Below are 19,517 nucleotides of genomic sequence, written 5' to 3'. Positions count from 1 at the left end.
TCCTGTTTAGCCAAAAGAGATCCAATGTACCAGATAAACTAAAAGGGGGAGATTTGTTTAAGTGTGTTTGCAGATTTTTGAAGAAAAAGGTTTGCTCTGGGATGAATGGAGCTTTGAGTTTGCCAGGTTCAGAATGTTTTTACAGTATGTGCTGCAGTTAAACTTTAAAATAAAAAGTCAAACTAAAGCAGCTAATTAACAAAAACTGAATTTATTCAAATGTGGAGGCTTCACATTGCGTTTACAAGCTATAAGTCAAGGTACCTATTATATACATTTACATTACATTATATGGTGATTTCACAGCTTCAAAATTATATAAAATAACAAAATATATCATTGCATGATTGCTTGTCTAAAACGTAAAGAGCATCTGTGAGCGGTTCTTTTTTTCTTTAAGGAAGGTTCTCACAGCCAGGCAGAGAAACCATGCTTTTCTTTCACCACCCATATGCTGTCAATCACTTTGCCATACTGGAAAAAAACAGAAATAGTTTCTGTCATTATTTATGGAAAGGTTTTCCTTCATAAAATGTATTCTTTTACTTTTGCCATGCCTGTGCACATGTTACTCCATGTGCCCTCACCTGGTCATCAGAGACCTGCTCCAAATAAATGTGGGTGGTGTTAACCACTTGCATGCGGCTGTAGCCATAGTCAGTGCTGCGGAACGCGCTCCACGTTTTGGGGTTTGGATTAAACCTGTCAGTTCTCTCTCTGCAGCCCTGTGGAAGATTCAGCAAAGATTAATTTGGCTAAGATGAGCGGCACACACTTATTCCAAAACCCATTCCTGAAAGCCCTGTTTGACTTGTGGCAGTGCCTCGGTGTTGGTCTGGCAGCATTTTTGATATGCTCATGACTAATCCCTCTGTGGCTGAATGACAAAGCGTGCCCTGCGCGGCCCACCACCACATCAGAAAAAACTTTCCCAGAGGAACAGCTGGTTCTAAGCTTTTGTGGCAGACCAGCAGCTGCACAGACAGAGCTGTGTACAACTCATGACAGTGTTTTTGTTGATGATAATGAATGCATTGATCTGTGTGGAAAATGTTCACAAAGATGCAGTGATGTGACAGTACTTACAGCAGAGCCTGTTATAATATGTACTGGAGCCTTTGGGTTTACATAGGGCTGCTCTTTGCTTCCATTGTACACCTACAATGGAAAACATAGAAATATAAACTATTGCTATACAGACTATAGAAACACAGGAAACATCTGTAGAACTGGAAATTAAGACTCCAGGAGCTGACCTTGTCACCATACACAGGCCAGAGTCTTTCATAGGTGTGCTCATGTGCCCACAGCTCAACATCTACCCCTAGAAAAGAAATTACATAACAATAAAAATTATGTGCCAAACATTTAAGAGAATTGTAGAGTAATCTAATCCTTCACACCCAGATATGACTTAATTTTGAAACAATAAGCAAATGCTTGAGTTCAGAGCTACAAAAATGTTCCATTACAAAAACTGTTATAATTATCCTAATTATTATTTTTTCACAAGACTTTACTTTGCAATCTGGGTGAATTTCTACAAAGATGTCAGGTAGACCAAAAGGCTGCGTCTAAAAAGCTGACAGCAAACTTTTAGAGTCTTTGAGTCTTTCTCTGAGTGTGAAGAGATATTAAATAGCAATACATTGCTAATGTTTCTTAGGGGATATACCATAGTGGTAAAATAGATCCTCGAGACCAGGGGCTGGTGGTTTGATGTCATTACGTCCCACTCGGACCTAAAAATATTAAAGAATAGTTATTGTGTGAAATATCTGCTTTGTATAACTCTTTTTGGTAGAACGCAGCATTTGGCTTTACTTTGAGTGAAACTAGGAGGAATGCCACTGAGAGAAACACATCAAAGTGGAAACTATGTTGTTCAAATTAGAAATATGACAACACAAAACTCAGTGTACTGTGGTGTGGTTTGTTTGGTTTAAAGAGTGTGTGACAAGTATGCTGCTAGGGCAAAACACTGTTTATGAATAAAATGGTGGAACAAGAACAAACCCAAGAGTCAAACTTTGTGCAGTCATCCTGGTCGTCATCAGAGCAATACATGGGTCTGTGTCCCATGGTGATGATCCATGGACGTACTGCTCTGTTCTCCGGCTTGTTGGCTTCCTGTATCAGGATAACATTTGCCAGATGAAAAAAAGGAGACAAAACTAATACAGAGAACACCAGTAGATATTTGACATAGAAAATTGTGTTACTGAGAAAAATTTATTTGATTAAAATTAGAAAAGGACAATCCTTAACCTCCAGATCTTGCTTCAGCCAATTGTACTGCTTGAAGATAAGATCCATGCCATATTCAAGGTAGAAATAAACCTCCGTGGAGAAGGAGATGATGTGTGCTGACCCCAGGTTCCAGCTGCAAACACACATTGCAAAGATGACACAGACATGACCAAGCAGAAGATGCATGCTGAAGACCACTGACTAACACTAAGAAAATTCAGACCGGAGATTAAACTCCACGTGTGAACTGAACTCCAGATGAACTTTTTCATAGAATGTTGCTACTAAACTAAGTTTAGCTTAAATTATGAGTTACTCAATAATCAAAACGTCCAGGTTTTCTCCTGCTTACATGTCAAATTTTCAGACAAATCCATGCTAAACAATAACAGCTACAATATAAGTCAGAAAATTCCAGGGTTTCCTTATAATTTAAAAAGTTCATTTTTAGATCTTTTTGGGGAAATAGAATTTAAATTTAAAACTAAAATGGATTCGGTAACTTACCGAGTTAATACCTCAATTTAAGGAGTGAATATTTTTACACCTCTAGTTGGGATCTAGGTTCCCCAACATCAATAGCTGCAGCATATAGTGAACTTACATGATAGACAATGAAATTTAGATTACTATAGTCTGACAGAGTAATCTAAATGTCTGCTGTGATATCGCACATAGAACATTTTTAACTTATCTCAGTGCCTTCTCTGTGTAGTCACTTAGCTGTGATGCCCCTTCATCCATAGACTGCACACAAGTGAAGGAGCAAGCCAGCAGAGCTGTCTGCATCTCAGCCCACAGAGAGAAAGGTTGTGGTCTAGCAGGGTATTATCTTACTGTCTGAGAGAAGGAGTTATGTAGTGGGTAATGACTCACTAAGTCAGATGTATAGCTCCTTTGTGTAGTCCTAAGTGTTCCAAAGATAGGAGAGGCAAGCTTAAGTTAAAGAGGGGCACTCCACACTCCTCTGCAGGTTCTTACAACTCAGTAATGTTTACTTAAGCACACCAGAAGCTTTGGTACATCCGAGGAATTACAATCAATCTAAATCTGATTCCAGTGTTTGAGGATATTACCTTTCAAAAGACCAGTGTAAGTAAAAAAAAAACATAAAACCTTCTTTACCTGTACCATAGGCTCTCAGTCTGACCCGGCATGCTGAAGCGATTTCTGTAGTTTGAAAAGTTGCTGAGAAAAAAAAAAAAAAAGAGAGAAAGATTTAGAGAAGTACAATTAACTGAACTGATCGTACTATCTTCAATCCTTGAATATGCAGCAAACAGCAATTAGCTCCACAAACTGCTGCTTTCTCATAGCATGTGATGCATTCACCAGAAGACAAAAAAAGAACTGAAATGCATCCAAAATACACCAAGCTGTCTCTGAAATATAATGACTATGCAGTCGACAGTCTACATTTGAAGCTGTTTAGTTTTATGTTGTGATCTGAGCTTGGGAGAAAACTCAGAGGGATCTGACAAAAACAACCTTCAAATCTGCAGTGATGGATTCTGATAAAAGCTTCACAAAAATAAACATAAAGCCAGCTGTAAAGAAACAATCAGTGCCTATCTCTCCAAATTAAAGGCAAGGATATAGTCTGCATGACCCATAAGTTTGAACCATGGGCAGCTACTGGAGACAACTAATCAAAATGTACACCACATTGGGACGCCTGGGTGGAGATGATGTGGGATAAGCAGGTCTAACCATCCATGATTGGTTATGCTACATTTGCCTTCAAATACAGCTTCCTGTTATTTTAAACGCTGTAGTCATGAGAGACATCCCATTTTTAGAAGTTATTTCAGCTTTAGCAGTTTTTATTAAGCAACATGCAGCAATCGTGCCAGAAGTCTCAGGAACAGCTCTTCAAATTTAAAGGACACACTGTGAATGAGTGGAAAATAGGAGTGCACCAGTATGAAAACTTGGGCTGACATCAATATCTGATATTTTTATTGCTGTTACCTTTCGACACCATGAAAAAATAACCACATGGCTGACTACACTTCTCTGCTTCAGTTAAACACTCCACAACTCTACAGTGTATCACTGATCCTGAAATGATCAAACAGTAATGTTGCCATATGGCTATAGGCAGAAGGGTCCTGTCTCAATGATAACAATTTCTGATGTCAGTGTACAAGTTAATGTTCTGTTTGTAGATAAATATTTCACACAATATCAAAGTATGTCAATCCACAGTCCTTAATATGGCAGTACCTTTTCAAATTAAATGTACATGTATTCTAAAAACAACTCCTTCACATTTAACAAACCTTAACCTGAGAAAATCCAACTTAATCTATGCTAATTATGGTCCTGAGCTACTAGGAGATGTATAAAAAGTCTATACCTCTCTCTAGTGGTTGAGAGCAGTATGAGCAATCATCTACAAGTAAGCGCTGTTCACTGAGGAAAAACAAATGGCTGAAATTCCAGTTTATCTGTGTTATAATAATCCTAAACATATTTTTATTGTCAATATATATATATATATATATATATATATATATATATATATACAGACCAAAGGTTTGGACACACTTTCTATTTGAATTCAATGAGGAGGTGTGTCCAAATTTTTGGTCTGTACTGTATATATATATACAGAGAGGGAGGCAGAGAGAGAGAGAGAAACCAAAATTAAAGATTATCACAACCTTTTAGCTAATTTTAGCAAAAACATAAAAGTATTGGTTAGGAGTAAAGATATGAAACCTTCTCTCAAACACCTTTCTTCATCAGATATTTGCTTTCATCTTCTGATGAGTTAAATTCAGGGAACAGGATGAAGCAGCAGAAAACAACTGCAAACTTCAATAATCATATCCTTAACATCCATCTCTACATAATATTTCAAACTGTGACTCTTATCTCTAATGTCTTTTGAAGGGCTAATGAATCATTGATGAATTAGCATCTTCTGAGGACTCGCTGTTGTCATTCTTCTGTAATCCTGACTACAATCTTGCGGATAACCAAGTTTCAATTATTTTTTACCCATTAGGTTTGAGGTTGGAAACAGGAACAGAGAGGTGTGGGGAGAGAGAACACAACAAAAAACAAGGCTTAAAGTCAGTCACAAACTCCGGGGTATATTTAGACTCAGAACACCACCACAGAACAAAACAGATGATTCGGTATTATTAAGGGCAAGAGGACCTGCTTTTACTGGTTATGTAATGGAGCGATATGATTCCTAATATCAGGTTCTGATGTTAGGATGTAAAGCCAAGAAAAAGAGACCACTGTTTGCAGCTCTGTAATGAAGAGCAGGATGCAGATACATTACAAATGGCATGGAGAAAAAAGGAACTGACCCACTATTACAGTAGGCAAATAATTATTATGGTTCAGGATCCGATTACATTAAATTTTTGAGTATGCGAGAAGCACTCAGCAAACTGCACTGAAATTGAAGGATCTATTTGCTGCTGACTTTCAGGATAAAAATCAAATGTAAACTTGCTAAGAACTGAAGTTTTTCTTCAATTTATCTTAATCACTTTGAAACACATTTTTCTTTTGGAGCACTCCCTCACTTTTTTTGATAATATTGTGGAGTTTAGTGTAAAAAAACACTCCAAACTCTTCATGCTTATTAAACTTTTCAAATTTTGTCAAAATACTGAATGTATTTTATTTGGATTTTGTATAATAAACCAACAGAAAATCATATCAGTTATCTAAATTTTCACAACCATGCACTACTTTTTATTGGACAAACATATGTTTGACATAACATATGTACATTATGTTAATGTTTGTGGCTGCAATGTGTGAAAATATGGATAACACAAACATTTACAAAGCACTATTTTAAGATTTAATATTAATTGTCACTGTTCAATGTTAAAATGTTACGAAATAGGGGTAGAAGGCTACCACTACATTTCATAAGTACTTTCAGTTAAATGAGAAATTGTTCTTAAATATCTAAGGTATATTAACAAAACCACCTTACAAAATCCAACAAATTAGAAAAAAAATGAAAGCAGTAATCCTCAAATCTGAGCTGCTACATCTACAAAGGAACTAGATCTCTCTTTGATGAAACAATCAAAAACAATCATTTGCTACATTTCCCAAGTTTAAAAGTTTCCTATAGATGCAGAACTGATCAATCTAACAAGTATAGAGAACTCCAACATCACCGACTACCTCTGGAAAGTAAAAAACACATGGTGAGGTGATAATTATCCCAACCAGATAAAGTTTGTTTTGGAGAGTGTTCCTTTGTTTAGATGTTGGTGGTTGCTTTTGTGGCTCCAACCATAAGAGCCCAAAATAGCTCCCGTCTGTTTAAGGAGTAAAGTAAAGTATTTTTATCAGAGAGCTTCTGTGTTGAATCTGGTAGCAAAGCTGTGGCTGACAATATGAGCCAACTCAACAAAATGAAAAACAGAATGTACTTCGGGTTTTTCTAAAATCCAGACAGTTGTGCCCTTGCGACCTGAGCAAGACACGGTGCAAAATGTGAAGAAAGACCCAATTAAAAACAACATAAAATGCAGACCAAAAACAGACAGTTTTAATGACATCTAGACAAGCCCCAGTATGAGATTCCCATAGTGGAATAATAGAATAACAAGTTGCCAAAGAAGATAAATTGTGAAATGAAATGGCTGCTGGTTTGAATGATCACAATCAAAGTAGTAATGTATTGATATAGTTAATATCGCTGTTTGAAAATGAAATTAGCATCAACATTGTTTAATGAACGTCCATCCATCCATCCATCCATCCATTTTCTTACACCCTTCTTCCCTAATGGGGTCGGGAGGGTTGCTGGTGCCTATCTCCAGCTGCGTCCCGGGCGAGAGGCGGGGTACACCCTGGACAGGTCGCCAGTCTGTCGCAGGGCAACACAAAGACATACAAGACAAACAACCATGCACACACACACTCACACCTAGGGAGAATTTAGAGAGCCCAATTAACCTGACAGTCATGTTTTTGGACTGTGGGAGGAAGCCGGAGAACCCGGAGAGAACCCACGCATGTACAGGGAGAACATGCAAACTCCATGCAGAAAGACCCCGGGCCGGGAATCGATCCCAGGACCTTCTTGCTGCAAGGCAACAGCTCTACCAACTGCGCCACTGTGCAGCCCGTTTAATGAACGTACGGTAAAAAAAAAAAAAGTCTTTTGAACGCTTATCTGAGGCATCCAAGCAGTGAAAATAGTCATGTGTGAGCTCCACTTACTATGTAGATTCATGGTTGCCTGGACAGGTCATGTAGGGAACATAGGCGGCAATTGACTGAATCTGCCTCATAAACTCATCTCCAATACGGGCATTGTCCTGTAGTAAGCAGAAGTGACTTATTTAACATGAAGGAAATGATTTTTTTTACTAATAATCTTCAGCAAATATTTATTATTAAAAATAAGAGGGAAGTATATTTTCCATACAGCTTTAAAAGTACAGCATCAATGTACAGACTGAACCACGCTGAAACCAGTTTTTGTCTTAGATTTCCTCAAACTGAATGCAACATTTAGAAGCACAGTGTGATTCATTCCTGCTACTATGGTTTCGTACCTGCAACAACCAGACAAAATCCCCTTTCTCTGGTTTTCTCTTCATAACATCAATGAAGCCATGAATTTCACTTGGACATTCAAGCATTAAAAAAAACATCTTACTGAACTGGATTATAGTTATTCATTTCTAAAGAGGTCTGCTGATTCTATTTAACCATCTTTATATAGTAAAGAAAAACATTAGTAATGCAGAAAATCATTTAAGGGAAATTGATATTAGTATCCGAGACAAAGTTAGGTCCGCTCAAAAGCTGGGAGGATTTCAAATACGCAAAATATGTAATTCAGACTCGTGATTTGTGGTTTTAAATGGCACCATTTTTATTCGGTGAATACTTGAGTGACGCAACTCTACATCTCGTCTTTCATTCAAAGCTTAAGAAATCTCACAGTAATGTGGCTGAATGTCTCGACCACAGAGTCTAGGTGCCATGATTGTAAACAGTGGTTTGATCTGGGAAGAGGTTTGTAGAGGGAGGTGAAGCGGACTATCTCATCTAACACTGTAGATGAGTATCAGAAAAGTCCTGAGAGCACAAAGCATTGATGAAAGAAGTCTGCTGTCACCAATCCTAGTTAAATTTAAACACAGATTTGATCACTTTTCACAACACAGTCAGGATAAAGTACCTCATGCATATCGTAGGCAAAGTCCCCTGTAAAGAAGAAACACATATTAGGTTCATATATCACCACATATCTCGGCAAAGATTTAACATTTTACTAAAATGGCAAAAACGTTTTTTGTGACAAACTGGTTCAATTAAATTTTAATTTCAGCATTAAATTCATTAATGTTGTGAGGATTATGATGAAGGACTGAGTTTAACCCTCTTGCGGTCTTAGCGCGACACTCAGGAGGAGCACAGCAAATGTCACAGTCGGACAGAGCGGAAGCAGAAGGACTGTGTCATCAAACAGTCAGTTTCCGAAACCACACAAAAAGTCTTGGAAAATGTTCACAGGATCAGTGCGATCCCATCGGATCACACAGAGAAAAAAGCTTGTGGGATCCAAATGACCCCGTATTGGTTAAAGATGACATTTTAGAGACCTTAGGTGAAATTAAGTCTGTAAACATAAAGCCTGTTTATTATTAAAAATATGATGTTAAAATAAAAATCCGATAGGAAAAAGCAAATACTTTGTGGGCAATTCCAGCAGCTCAAAGTGATTTTTAAGTAAAATCAGTAATCTTTCTTCCACTTTTCTCTCTGTTGACCAAAGTATAATACTGTGTAGGGTTTGATGGAGAAGTTTCTAAAATTTTGGAGAACAAATTCTTTCCCTACTGATTCCTTCCCAATATAAGTCAAGCTAGATCTTGAGCTGGGTTTTGGAAAGGGTTAGCAAACCTCACAAATCACATCTGCAAGAAATTTAGACATCATGACTGCCTAAAATTGCTAATTTATTTCTCTACAATGTGAAAAACCAGTAGCGGGCGGCACCTATGAACTTCAAGCAACTACTGCTGTGCATTTGACTGACATTGTAACAAACACGGTGTTTGGCTGGGTTCTATAATGAAAGCCAACTTCAAGTCTATTTTTTATTTTTATTTTTTTTATGTGCAGGAGATCTCAAGCGAGGCCAAAAATATCAACATCCATCTGTAGTCTGCAGAGCTTGTACAACTTACTTACATTCTCAGAGGTGAAGAAATACATATCAGGAGTCTATAGGGAATCCAATTCATAAGCTTTAAAAGCCAAAGTTGATTATAAATATTATGCTTGCAAATTAAATTACATTAAAGCATTTAGTACAAGTTTCTTTTGGATGTAATCAGCCTTGCTTGAGGTGATTAACGCAATCTGTAAGCAGTGCCGGATATCTGTGTTGATAAAACTAAATGAGTATTTAATTTCTCATTTAGCTTTATCAACTCCTAATCAAGTGAAGAATACATAAATGCAATCCATGCAGTTACCTATGTGCAGGATGACATCATACATGCCAAGCTGAGTCTCCTTTTGCAGTCGAGCCAGCGACTGGGGGTTCTCGTTGCCCAGATCACCATACAGAGCAAACCTGGGACTGAAACTGGAGCTACTGTTCAGAGCGGTGAAGGAGAAAATGTCACTCCAGCCTTCATCACTGCCACAATGGTAAACTAAAAAATAAAAAGAGTGAAATTAAACTAAAATAATGCAAGCACACAGAAAATGCCGTTAAAATCCCAGCACTATCCACCATATGTAGCAGCAGGTTTGAGGCCTGTGAGGGTAACTCTGTGGATAAACATCTTCCGCTTCTCCTCTCCTGAGTCCACAAAAACAGTAGAATCTCCTTCAGCACTCATCTCGAAAAGTCGACCCCCCTGAAGACCATATTCCACCTTGCTGTCTGTCTTATTAAACGTGGTCCAGGTCACCACCATAGAGCCCAGAACTCCTGCAAAGAAAAGCCAAGTTACTGGAAACGTTCTGCAGCCAGATATGAAAGAGAACCTGTTATCACTTACTGATACATTCATAAAAGTCAACAGACGATTATGAAAATGCTGACTACATAAGTGTGGCGCTTTTGTTCTTGTGCCTGGCGAGACGTGAAGCACAAATTGACAGCTGGCCATAACTAAAACTAAAAAGATGGGGGATCTGGAAAGACAGCCTCTGGGTTAATCTTGAGTATTTTGCTAGTTTTCTTTTATATGATTTTAACTCCATTCATCAACTGACAGATTTCCATTTTACTGCTGGGAAAAAAAGCATTCCCATAGCAAGACGCTGCCATCACCACGTGACAATATGGGGATGAGTAATGCATCATCTTCACAGACATTTTCTTACTAACTGGGTCTTCTAAAAGCACTGCATTTTACTTAATAGTATGTGAATAAGGGGCTTAGATAACATGCCACACCATTCAGATTTTCACTTGTGAAATAATTTGAAAATCATTTTTTTGCATCTAGCAATGTTTTTCGTTGTTGAAAAAACAATGACTATAAAATATGCTGAGGTTTGCCATAGGAGCAGGACATAGCATAAAAAAGGTCATTAAGTGTAACTTTTACATTGTATAACTGCCATCTGCATCTGTAAACTACAAGAGAATGCACATGTACTGACGGAGACAGCATTTAGAGTTTACTGATTTATGATAAACTGTAGCAGTACTGAGGTCAACTTGTTACAAAGCTACAAAAACATATCTGGTTAAGTCTTTATTTTTAACAGCTTCACAGAAAACATGTCCAAACATACTAGAAGAGTCTTGCCAGTAAACAGAATATGGTGTACCCATAAGTAAATATGACTTTTAGGGAAGGGATAAAAACCTACCCGCATAGGAGAGATGCACCTGCTCTGGTTGGGTCCAAATAGGAGGAACACTAAGCACCAACAGGGGTGCAAAGCTTAACAAAACAGAGGCAAAATGAACAGACACCATTCTGCCACTGGGTTGCTGTCTGATAAAGACAAACACGAAAAGAAACAGTGGAGACATTTCAATCACATGATCCTTTTAAGATTGGAACACCTAAACTCACATGACATTCAAAATTTGCCCCATAACTGACCTCAAAAGGAGCCTAAGTCCATTAAACTTGTAGCTGTCAGCTCAAATGTTGAAACTGCAGACGCATAAAAAAAGCTTTGTCAGCAGAACATACAAAAACAAATGATGTGTACCTAAAACCAGCTGGTTTTGTTTTTCGCTCTGCACCCTGGGAGTAAGTACTGTGAAAGCAAACGGAAGTGCATGTCAGGACCTGCCTGTGATCAATGAAGTGAAGTGGCAAAAAACACTGTACATGTGACGGCTCACGAAGGTTAATTTTAATCACAACCACTGGTAAGCACCTGCAAACATCAACTGCGAGGTGATTACTTCAGTAAACCTACTGATTGTGTTTAAATTATGCAATAGTATTAAGTAAATACTCGCTAGAGGGTATACAATCCCGCAGAGGTGCTTTGATTTATTCATGCTTCTTTGCTGGGCGGTATCTATGTAGCACAAGCCAACTGGCAGATTAAAAGGGAATTCTTTCGATTTTCGACATTAAGGCATGCAAACACGGTGAGTACAACTGCTAAGCGATGTAGGACAGTAAGTGTAATTTAATGGGTTTTCCTCAGTATTACACATCTTTTTTAGCTGTGGCAACTGTAACCTAAACAATTTGAATTTATTCACAGATGTTTTGTAAAGCCAGGTGTTAGCAAACTGTATTTTTGGCTGCTAGGAGTTTATGACTACGTTGTAACCCTGCGTACTGCAAAGAACTGTTTATTTCGGAACTGTTCAGCACTTACTATCTCACAAAACATAGTAAAATGGCAGTCCTTAAGTCCCCAAAGTCTTCGGCTTGAGCTAGGTTGCTATGTTTAAATGCTTAAACTTCAAACTCAAAAACAACCTTCCGCTGTTTAGCTTCCAAATACGTCACAGAGGAGGAAAACCGGCGAGACCCAAGGGTTTATGGGAAAATGAGTCCTTTTAAGTGCCGACCAATAAAAAAATATTGGTCGTCATTGTATTGCACAATATATATATATATATATATATATATATATATATATATATATATATATATATATATATATATATATATATATATATATATATATATATATATATATATATATATAATAATGACGCATTTATTATAATAATAATAAATGTAGTTCACAGATCTGATTATATTACTTTTTGAAATGTATTTATATAACAATCCAGTACTAGAAACTAATTTATCCTTATCCCTAGGACTGGTTTAGGAAAAAAAAAACATACCTGTGTCATGTCATTTTGTGTTTCTCTATACAGTTTTGATGGACTCCAGCAGTAAAAACAGGAGAGACCACAATCCTTACCATGTCCTCCATTATGATGAAGCACAGTACACAGTAAGCTATGCTCATAGGGGAAGCTCTGAAGAGGTCAGCTGAATCAAATGATGTGTGAACCTGTATGTGATTGCTTGGACTTTTTGTGTATTTAATCATATCCTCACATATTTCTTTTTACAGACGGATTATGATAAACACGAGGACTTCAACAGAAAGAGGTGTGCTCTTCATATTTTGTGCTTCCTTAGGATTGTTGGATTGTACTTCTTGTCCAGGTTCTCTGACTGTTTTCCCTTTTCCAGGCATTCAGTAAGCAGGTCTGGCAACAGTGCAGGCAGAGTGAAGCGGGTGGTGTCGTGTAAAAGGAAGACCCATCACCTGACTCTAGCTCGAAGAAAGCAGCTCGGACCCGGGAGAGGTTTTGATGCAGCAAACAAGGAAAATGATATGAAATGCTCACAAGCCACACAACCAGAAACATACTTTAATGATCCATCAGACGTCTCAACAAATGTCACTAACAACTACAAAACCAGTGGAACTGGTTCTGAACAGTCTGACAACGATACACTCACTGAGGTAAATGTCACTGACCACATATTCTTGTGCCATGCTTGGTTTTGTGTGGCACTGTCTGAACTATAGTTTGTTTTCCCAGCTCAGAAAGGATCACAGCACAATGTCTGATGTTTTGTTTGGAAGAAATCTGAGACTTAAGGTGGCTTTAACATTGTGGAGGAGGAATGTTGGGGAACTGTTGACATATTTCCTAAAGTATGTACTGAAGTTTTGTTTTCAGTCCTGCAAAATTTCAGTGTATGTTTACATAATTTTCTTTCTACAGAATCCAGGACACTGGTGTGATTGTTGATTTTCTGCCAATTATTTGCAAGTGGTAAGCTTTGTTTTATGCAGAAATCTTCAAAACCCTGACAAGAACATTAAATTCAGAATGAGTTCTTGTTCTTCCGCAGCATTGATGAGGACTCACCCAGGATTAACATTGGCTGCTGTGTTGACCTCTTTCCTTTGGTTAGAAAAGTCCTCAGTACTCCCTACGAAGAGTGAGTGATTCTCTTGCTAAGTCTTATAATAATAAAAGACTAAAATATATATTCCAAAAATTTGTTTGTATTACAACAGGAATCATACAGGAACTGGATTCAGGCTTGGTTTGTTTATTTGTAGGTATCTGATTGTTGGTTTTAAATGGATATGTTCAGTTTTAAAGAACTGGTGGGAAGAACTACAAACAAGTGGTTACAATGGATCAACTCAACTTCTGCTGGATGAGTAAATATTGTTTTGATGATCTTTGCCATATTCAAATAATGACCCTGGAATACAAAACACAAAAGATTATTTAAAAGAAACAACAGTTAAACAAACAAAACAAAAAAATCATAATGAACTTCAATTACTAAAGGAAAAAAATGACTGAATCATTTACTGCGATAGGCTATGATCATGTAATTGAATGCCTTAATGTTTATCACCATTTTAGAAGGAAAAGCTAAGGTTCATTGTAGAGGTTCACTCAATAATACCTGAGATTAAGAATGGGCTGATTTCAAAACAGCCAAAATTTTCCAACACAGTTAGATTCCTTTCAACAAAATGCTGCAGAATGTACCAGAGTGGAAATATTTCCTGTTCATATTAATATATGTATGGACATAAGGCTCATTTATTATTTTAGGCGATTTGACTTTATATATTCAAAGTTGTCATTTCTATTTATTTCAACAATAATTTCACACATTATTTATACGCTTAGTAGTGTTTGCTGGTCAATATACCACCTAAAGACTTTCTCTCTTTTTTTTTCTCCTTCATAGAAATTTTCAGGTTTTTAACCAGCAACTTTGGGAATTATGGCAAGAGGAACCTCTTTTAAAATCTGTTACAGGTCAAGCAGAAAACATGGCCAAAGTAAGGATACATATATTTACATTAGATCTCATTTCAGAAATATTTGTTGTTCAGCAATTATATTTCCATAATTTTCCTTCCTTAGGTTGTTGAGTCTTATCTCTTTCAACTTCGTTGACACCAAGAAGGATCAAAATAACTTAATGAAGTAATGAGAAGAAACCTAACAGCTTTTATTCTCTCAAATTAAAATATTTTCAATTGCACTGCAGATTTGCTTTACTGTATCACTAAGATTTTCTTGCAACAATGAAGGTACACTAAGATACAAAATCATTCTAAAAGTAGGCAAATGTTAATTGTATTGTTTCTGTTTAAGTGCCATGGTGAAAAAATAAATAAAAATGACTGAATTTTGCATTTATGTTTTATTGTTTTACTTAGACATCATTTCTTTTTGGTGTTTCTTAAAACAAAGATCAAAAATAGATTTTCTTATTGAAAGACTGGAGCAATGATTCTTACTTATGCAAGTAAAGTAACAACCAAATATGGGACTCAACTCATTTCAATGATTGTTGGAAGGAATTAATGAGTTTCATCCATCTTAATTGATGCAATGCTTAATGCTCAGTTAATTCTATGTATATAACTCCAGCAACCATATATCGCCAGTGCAAAGGGGGACAGATCATAGGCTATCTTGGATCATAGGCTGGAAAATAAACTGCAGTTTCTAGAGATTCAAATAACATGTTAAATTACCTGTCTTTTCTGTAAGACATTCTTAAAAGGCATTAATTGGCCAGGTGTACCACAAAGTCATTCTGAACATGCAGCACATGCAGTACGGCTAATGACATTGAGAGTTGGTCAGGCCATTACTACAGAGCTCTAAGAAATTGGATAATCTTAGAGTGTTGGAACATTCTCTCTGTTGCTTTTGCTTGGCTCATTAAAACTTTTCCAACATGGACTTTTTATGACCATGTCTGTACCAAATTATATATTTGTTGAAATGTGATTGATTCCAGTTCAGTTAGAGTGATTAGAAAAACTCTTAGATTCTTACCCAATAGTGTTATAAACCTTATCTGGACTTCAGCCCCATGTGCAATGTTGAAGTGATTGAATTCATGCAATGATATGTGGGTTTATCACACATAGATAAGTGCAGGGGTGGTGTCTGTTTTGTGATGTGAACCAGAGACCAAAGTCCATGTGCAAGTGGGCAGTGGAGAATGATATTTACTGGACTCCCAATCTGAACTCTGCAATCATGTTTGAACTCAGATGGAAGAAGATTTGGGAATAACATTTCTTTGCTGCATTTCTTAATTATAAGGAAGTATTCTTATTACAGTTCAAGAAGAGTTTCATTTGAGAATCCTGAAAGAAGCTTCTCAATCTTCTAACTGGCTAAAACAACAAGTTTAGCCTATTTGTCAAAGAGTGAAGGATGAAGTGGAGATGCTGGCTGCTGCCAGTGGCTACAATGCTGCTCCTCTGTGCAGCTAGAGCTGACATGGAAAACCTCCAAGCTGAGAATCTTAATCTTCTTCCCATAAATGAACACCACAAGGTCTTGAACCGCAGAATGAAAGGTATTTATTTGTTTAGGTTTTCATTATCATTTTGACTTCTCTTATTATTTGTCTTAAGAAGCTAAAGATCTGGATAATTTCACAAATTCTTGGTATAAAGTTGAAGATTTAGCAGAACAACCACACAAGAAGGACTGTTTCCCATAGATGAATCAGCTTTATCACAGATAATCTGTGTTATTGTTGTGGAGGATTGTCAAATTCCAGGTTGCAAATGAAATCATTTAGTGACTTATTGACGACAAGTGTTCTTTTAAGGTAAATTCTCTATCTTAGAAGAGATAACTTACTAGACAAACAGTTGGTTTCCAGCAAACAGATGGCTTTTTTGGGTTTTTCCTGCTTATCTTAAATAACATGACTTATTTGGCAAACTCTTACAAAGTTGGATATTTACATTCAATAAATTTCAAAGTTAGGTTATTATAAAACAAATGGATTGGCAAAAAAAAAAAAAAAAAAAAAAACTAAACTAAAAAATAAGAAACTTTGGAGGACAAGGACCTGAGGAAATACAACTGTGTTTGGAGGAAACAGAAGAAACGTAATATGAAGACTTTAGAGCTAAACATATTCAACATAAATCAAAAAAGTAAAACAAATAAATTAAATCTAAAAGACAAACATATTAAGTCATATAGATATAAATAAAACTTGCTTAAGTTAAATAACTTAAGTATTTACTTTTGAAACCCAATTTCTCCTTATATTTTGCAACTGCACAACTTTGTTCTCGTTTATCACTTAAAATTCTATTAAATATATTGAAATTTTAGGTGTTAAAAAAAGAACAGTAAAAATCTTTTAGGGCTATTGACTCAGATGCTATTTTCTGACTTACTTGTATGCTTATTTCTCCAGTGTTGCCCAGAGACTGCTATGAAATGCTCATGGCATCTTCAGGAACAGCCAGAGATGGGGTCTATCTGATCAAACCACATGACTCCCCAGTTGTGGCCTATTGTGCCATGCAGGACGGAGGCTGGACCGTGGTTCAGCATATCACTGTCAACAGCAGTGTGGATTTTGATCGCACCTGGGATGAGTACAAGAATGGCTTTGGAGATGTCACAGGAGATCACTGGCTTGGGAACGAATATCTCTATGAGCTCACTCGAGGCCCCGCCCGCTATAAACTGGGAGTGAAACTCGTAGACAGAGATGCTGTTACCAAGACTGGAGAGTATGACCCCTTTCAAGTCGAAGATGAATCAACAGGCTACAGGTTGAGGCTGGGGTTATTCCAGGGCACAGCTGTGGATGCTCTGACCCTAGACACAGAAAATTACCTTCACGACAACCAGAAGTTTACGACGAAAGACAGAGACAATGATAACTATTTCCAAAACTGTGCCAAGCTGGAGTTTCAAGGTGTGCCAGGAGGGGGTTGGTGGTATGATGCTTGTGCTGGTGCAAATTTGAATCGCAGGAATGTTATTTACTGGCAAAAGGACTGCAACAAGGAGAAACTGTGCAAGTATGCATGGATGATGGTGAGACCATCAGAAACTGTTAAAGTGATTCACAGTGGACACTGCAAGAATGATGAGCTCTAAAGACATTCTCTGAATTTGCATCAAATCTGAGTGCATAAGTAACAACACAGATGGTGATAAATGTGCCTTTGTTGATAATAGGCACTGGCATGAATATTTATTTCCTCACATTTTAAGAAATACCTTCAACAACAACAAAATACTGTAAGGAACCAATATTTTTCACAAACTTGAAGCACAGTAAATAAAAAAAACAAAAAAACTTCTGTACAGTGTAGGCTAAACATTTTTCTCCAGTTCACATCCATATTTATTATCAGAGCAAAGAATATCAGTAACTCCCAAAATTGTAGAAAATTAATTGTGTAAGATAATAGCTTATACTTCAAGAAAATAAATTCAGTAAAAAAAAAATTCTCCACAGTATGTTACAGGTTGGCCAGAAATGCAGGAAATATATGACTTAGCAGCATTTTGAATAAAAAGTAGTTTTTGATCCCAGTGAAAAACCTAATCCTGAGGATGACAGCTATAAAAGTTGGTATTCCCCAACCTTCTTCCTACTGTAAACATTGACAATAAAAGCAAGTCATTTAGAGTGATCTACAAGTTTGTCTTAAAAAGCATCCTCAGTATGACAAGTGGGATGTGGAACTAGTAAAGCTGAATTTATATTTAATTATCTGACAAAGCCAAGAGACAAGCATGTAAAGGCTTGTAATAATCAAGAACTTAATGTGCAAATAATAGAACATGTAAAACATTAGCCCTTTAAAATTAAATCTAAGTAGCAATACAATATTAAAAAGTTAAAAAGTTATCGGATTTCAGGTTGCCAAATTGCGTCAAGCCGCTAATATGTAACAAAATGCACATCATGCCTTGATTATGACTCTGATGGGCAATGTGATTTTATTTTTAAGCTTATTTACAATGTCACATTTACAGTTTCTCTCAAGTATTTCAACTTCTCTTCTCCAACTTTTTCACAATTTGTCACATTACAACCAAAACACTGTTTTTTGTGGGATTTTATATGACAAGAAGTTCACGTAATTATGTCTTGGATTGGATAAGGTTTGATTCCTGGTTCTTAGACCATAATGGAGTCATGTGGGTTGCAGCAGACCATTGTGGAGAAAACTAACACCACACATCATCCTGAACACATCATTCCCATGGTGAAACATGGTCATAGCAGCACTATACTATGGGGATTAATTATGTTTTTTGGAAGTCAAATGGAGCTAAATATAACTCAATCCCAGAAGTAAGCCTATCATAGACTACAAAAAAAAAAAAAAAGAAAGAAAAAAGAATAAACAGAAAAAACTGCTTGGAGCAGAGGTTTACCTTCTGGGAAAACGATGACCTAAAACATGCAACCAGAGTTACAGTTGAATTGTTTAGATCAAAGCATATTAATGGGTTAGAATTTCTAAGTCAAACTACAGATCTGAATCCACAAGACGCATTTTGGCAAGAATTGAACACTCATGTTCATTGGTACTCTCTTTGACTTTTGAGTTCATTTGAATGTGCATAAATTTCCATCTCTTGAATTATTGAATGTTTCATTATTGTTGAAACATTCTCCAAAAGACTATTATAATAGTCTTTCTCCAAAAGACTATTATAATAGCAAATGTTGAAAAACTAATGCATGCTACAATTTTTATTTTTTTATTTGTTAAAACATTGTCTTTCCGCCTTACCATTACAAATTGTTTTGTCACCTTCCTACAAAACATCCCAATGGAAAACAATGGAGTTTGCAGTTAAATGACAAAATGTGAAAAAAAATTATGTTTGTTTAACACTGGATATAGTCATTCTTTTTGAAGGATATTAGAAGCAGTTACTCTTCATGACACCAGATGAATTGATTAACACTAACATGAAGAGTCCAAGTTTACAAAGCCAAGATTGTTGGTAA

At 36.6% G+C, this 19,517-nt stretch overlaps 3 protein-coding genes across 7 annotated transcripts in view; 2 read left to right on the top strand and 1 right to left on the bottom strand.

Annotated features, from left to right (window-relative positions):
• LOC122846572 (KATNB1-like protein 1) overlaps positions 1–14,900 on the top strand; it is a 32,576-nt gene extending 17,676 nt beyond the window's left edge. Inside the window, exons 1-10 of one of the 5 annotated variants that reach the window (XM_044143606.1) lie at positions 11,429–11,608; positions 12,587–12,699; positions 12,790–12,827; positions 12,912–13,188; positions 13,268–13,383; positions 13,454–13,504; positions 13,584–13,673; positions 13,753–13,902; positions 14,448–14,541; positions 14,627–14,884. In XM_044143606.1, coding sequence (XP_043999541.1) covers positions 12,592–12,699; positions 12,790–12,827; positions 12,912–13,188; positions 13,268–13,383; positions 13,454–13,504; positions 13,584–13,673; positions 13,753–13,902; positions 14,448–14,541; positions 14,627–14,659 — 957 coding nt within the window. In that variant the 5' untranslated portion in view covers positions 11,429–11,608; positions 12,587–12,591 and the 3' untranslated portion in view covers positions 14,660–14,884. Of the gene's footprint in view, positions 1–11,428; positions 11,837–12,586; positions 12,700–12,789; positions 12,828–12,911; positions 13,189–13,267; positions 13,384–13,453; positions 13,505–13,583; positions 13,674–13,752; positions 13,903–14,447; positions 14,542–14,626 lie in introns of those variants that run through there. The other 4 variants (XM_044143610.1, XM_044143605.1, XM_044143609.1 and 1 more) reach the window with 4 other exon arrangements.
• On the bottom strand, positions 193–12,230 carry acp7 (acid phosphatase 7, tartrate resistant (putative)). The gene is made up of 15 exons (XM_044143604.1): positions 12,073–12,230; positions 11,334–11,387; positions 11,095–11,222; positions 10,001–10,201; positions 9,738–9,920; positions 8,435–8,460; positions 7,465–7,562; positions 3,376–3,438; positions 2,269–2,383; positions 2,017–2,130; positions 1,676–1,742; positions 1,257–1,324; positions 1,087–1,158; positions 588–725; positions 193–474 (listed from the first exon to the last, which is right to left on the bottom strand). The coding sequence occupies exons 3-15, from the start codon at positions 11,201–11,203 to the stop codon at positions 409–411; spliced, it is 1,320 nt and encodes a 439-aa protein (XP_043999539.1). The 5' UTR covers positions 11,204–11,222; positions 11,334–11,387; positions 12,073–12,230; the 3' UTR covers positions 193–408.
• Positions 14,901–15,756: 856 nt separating the features above from the next.
• Positions 15,757–19,462, top strand: zgc:194887 (uncharacterized protein LOC571819 homolog). The gene is made up of 2 exons (XM_044143603.1): positions 15,757–16,085; positions 16,947–19,462. The coding sequence occupies exons 1-2, from the start codon at positions 15,941–15,943 to the stop codon at positions 17,639–17,641; spliced, it is 840 nt and encodes a 279-aa protein (XP_043999538.1). The 5' UTR covers positions 15,757–15,940; the 3' UTR covers positions 17,642–19,462.
• Positions 19,463–19,517: the final 55 nt, after the last annotated feature.

This window comes from Gambusia affinis, linkage group LG16 (assembly GCF_019740435.1).
Source record: "Gambusia affinis linkage group LG16, SWU_Gaff_1.0, whole genome shotgun sequence".
Lineage (NCBI taxonomy): Eukaryota > Metazoa > Chordata > Actinopteri > Cyprinodontiformes > Poeciliidae > Gambusia > Gambusia affinis.
The sequence above is the reverse complement of the archived record's forward strand: the minus strand, read 5'-3'. Positions and strand labels throughout refer to the sequence as shown.

Bases quoted from the DNA above. Each gene is read 5' to 3' on its own strand.
- acp7 (XM_044143604.1), bottom strand. From the start codon at position 11,203: ATGGTGTCTGTTCATTTTGCCTCTGTTTTGTTAAGCTTTGCACCCCTG. The intron at 1,743-2,016 runs GTTTGTTCTTGT...TAATATTTTTAG, and splicing joins GCACAAAGTTTGACTCTTGG to GTCCGAGTGGGACGTAATGA. The intron at 1,159-1,256 runs GTCAGCTCCTGG...TTTCCATTGTAG, and splicing joins GGCCTGTGTATGGTGACAAG to GTGTACAATGGAAGCAAAGA.
- zgc:194887 (XM_044143603.1), top strand. From the start codon at position 15,941: ATGAAGTGGAGATGCTGGCTGCTGCCAGTGGCTACAATGCTGCTCCTC. The intron at 16,086-16,946 runs GTATTTATTTGT...TTATTTCTCCAG, and splicing joins CTTGAACCGCAGAATGAAAG to TGTTGCCCAGAGACTGCTAT.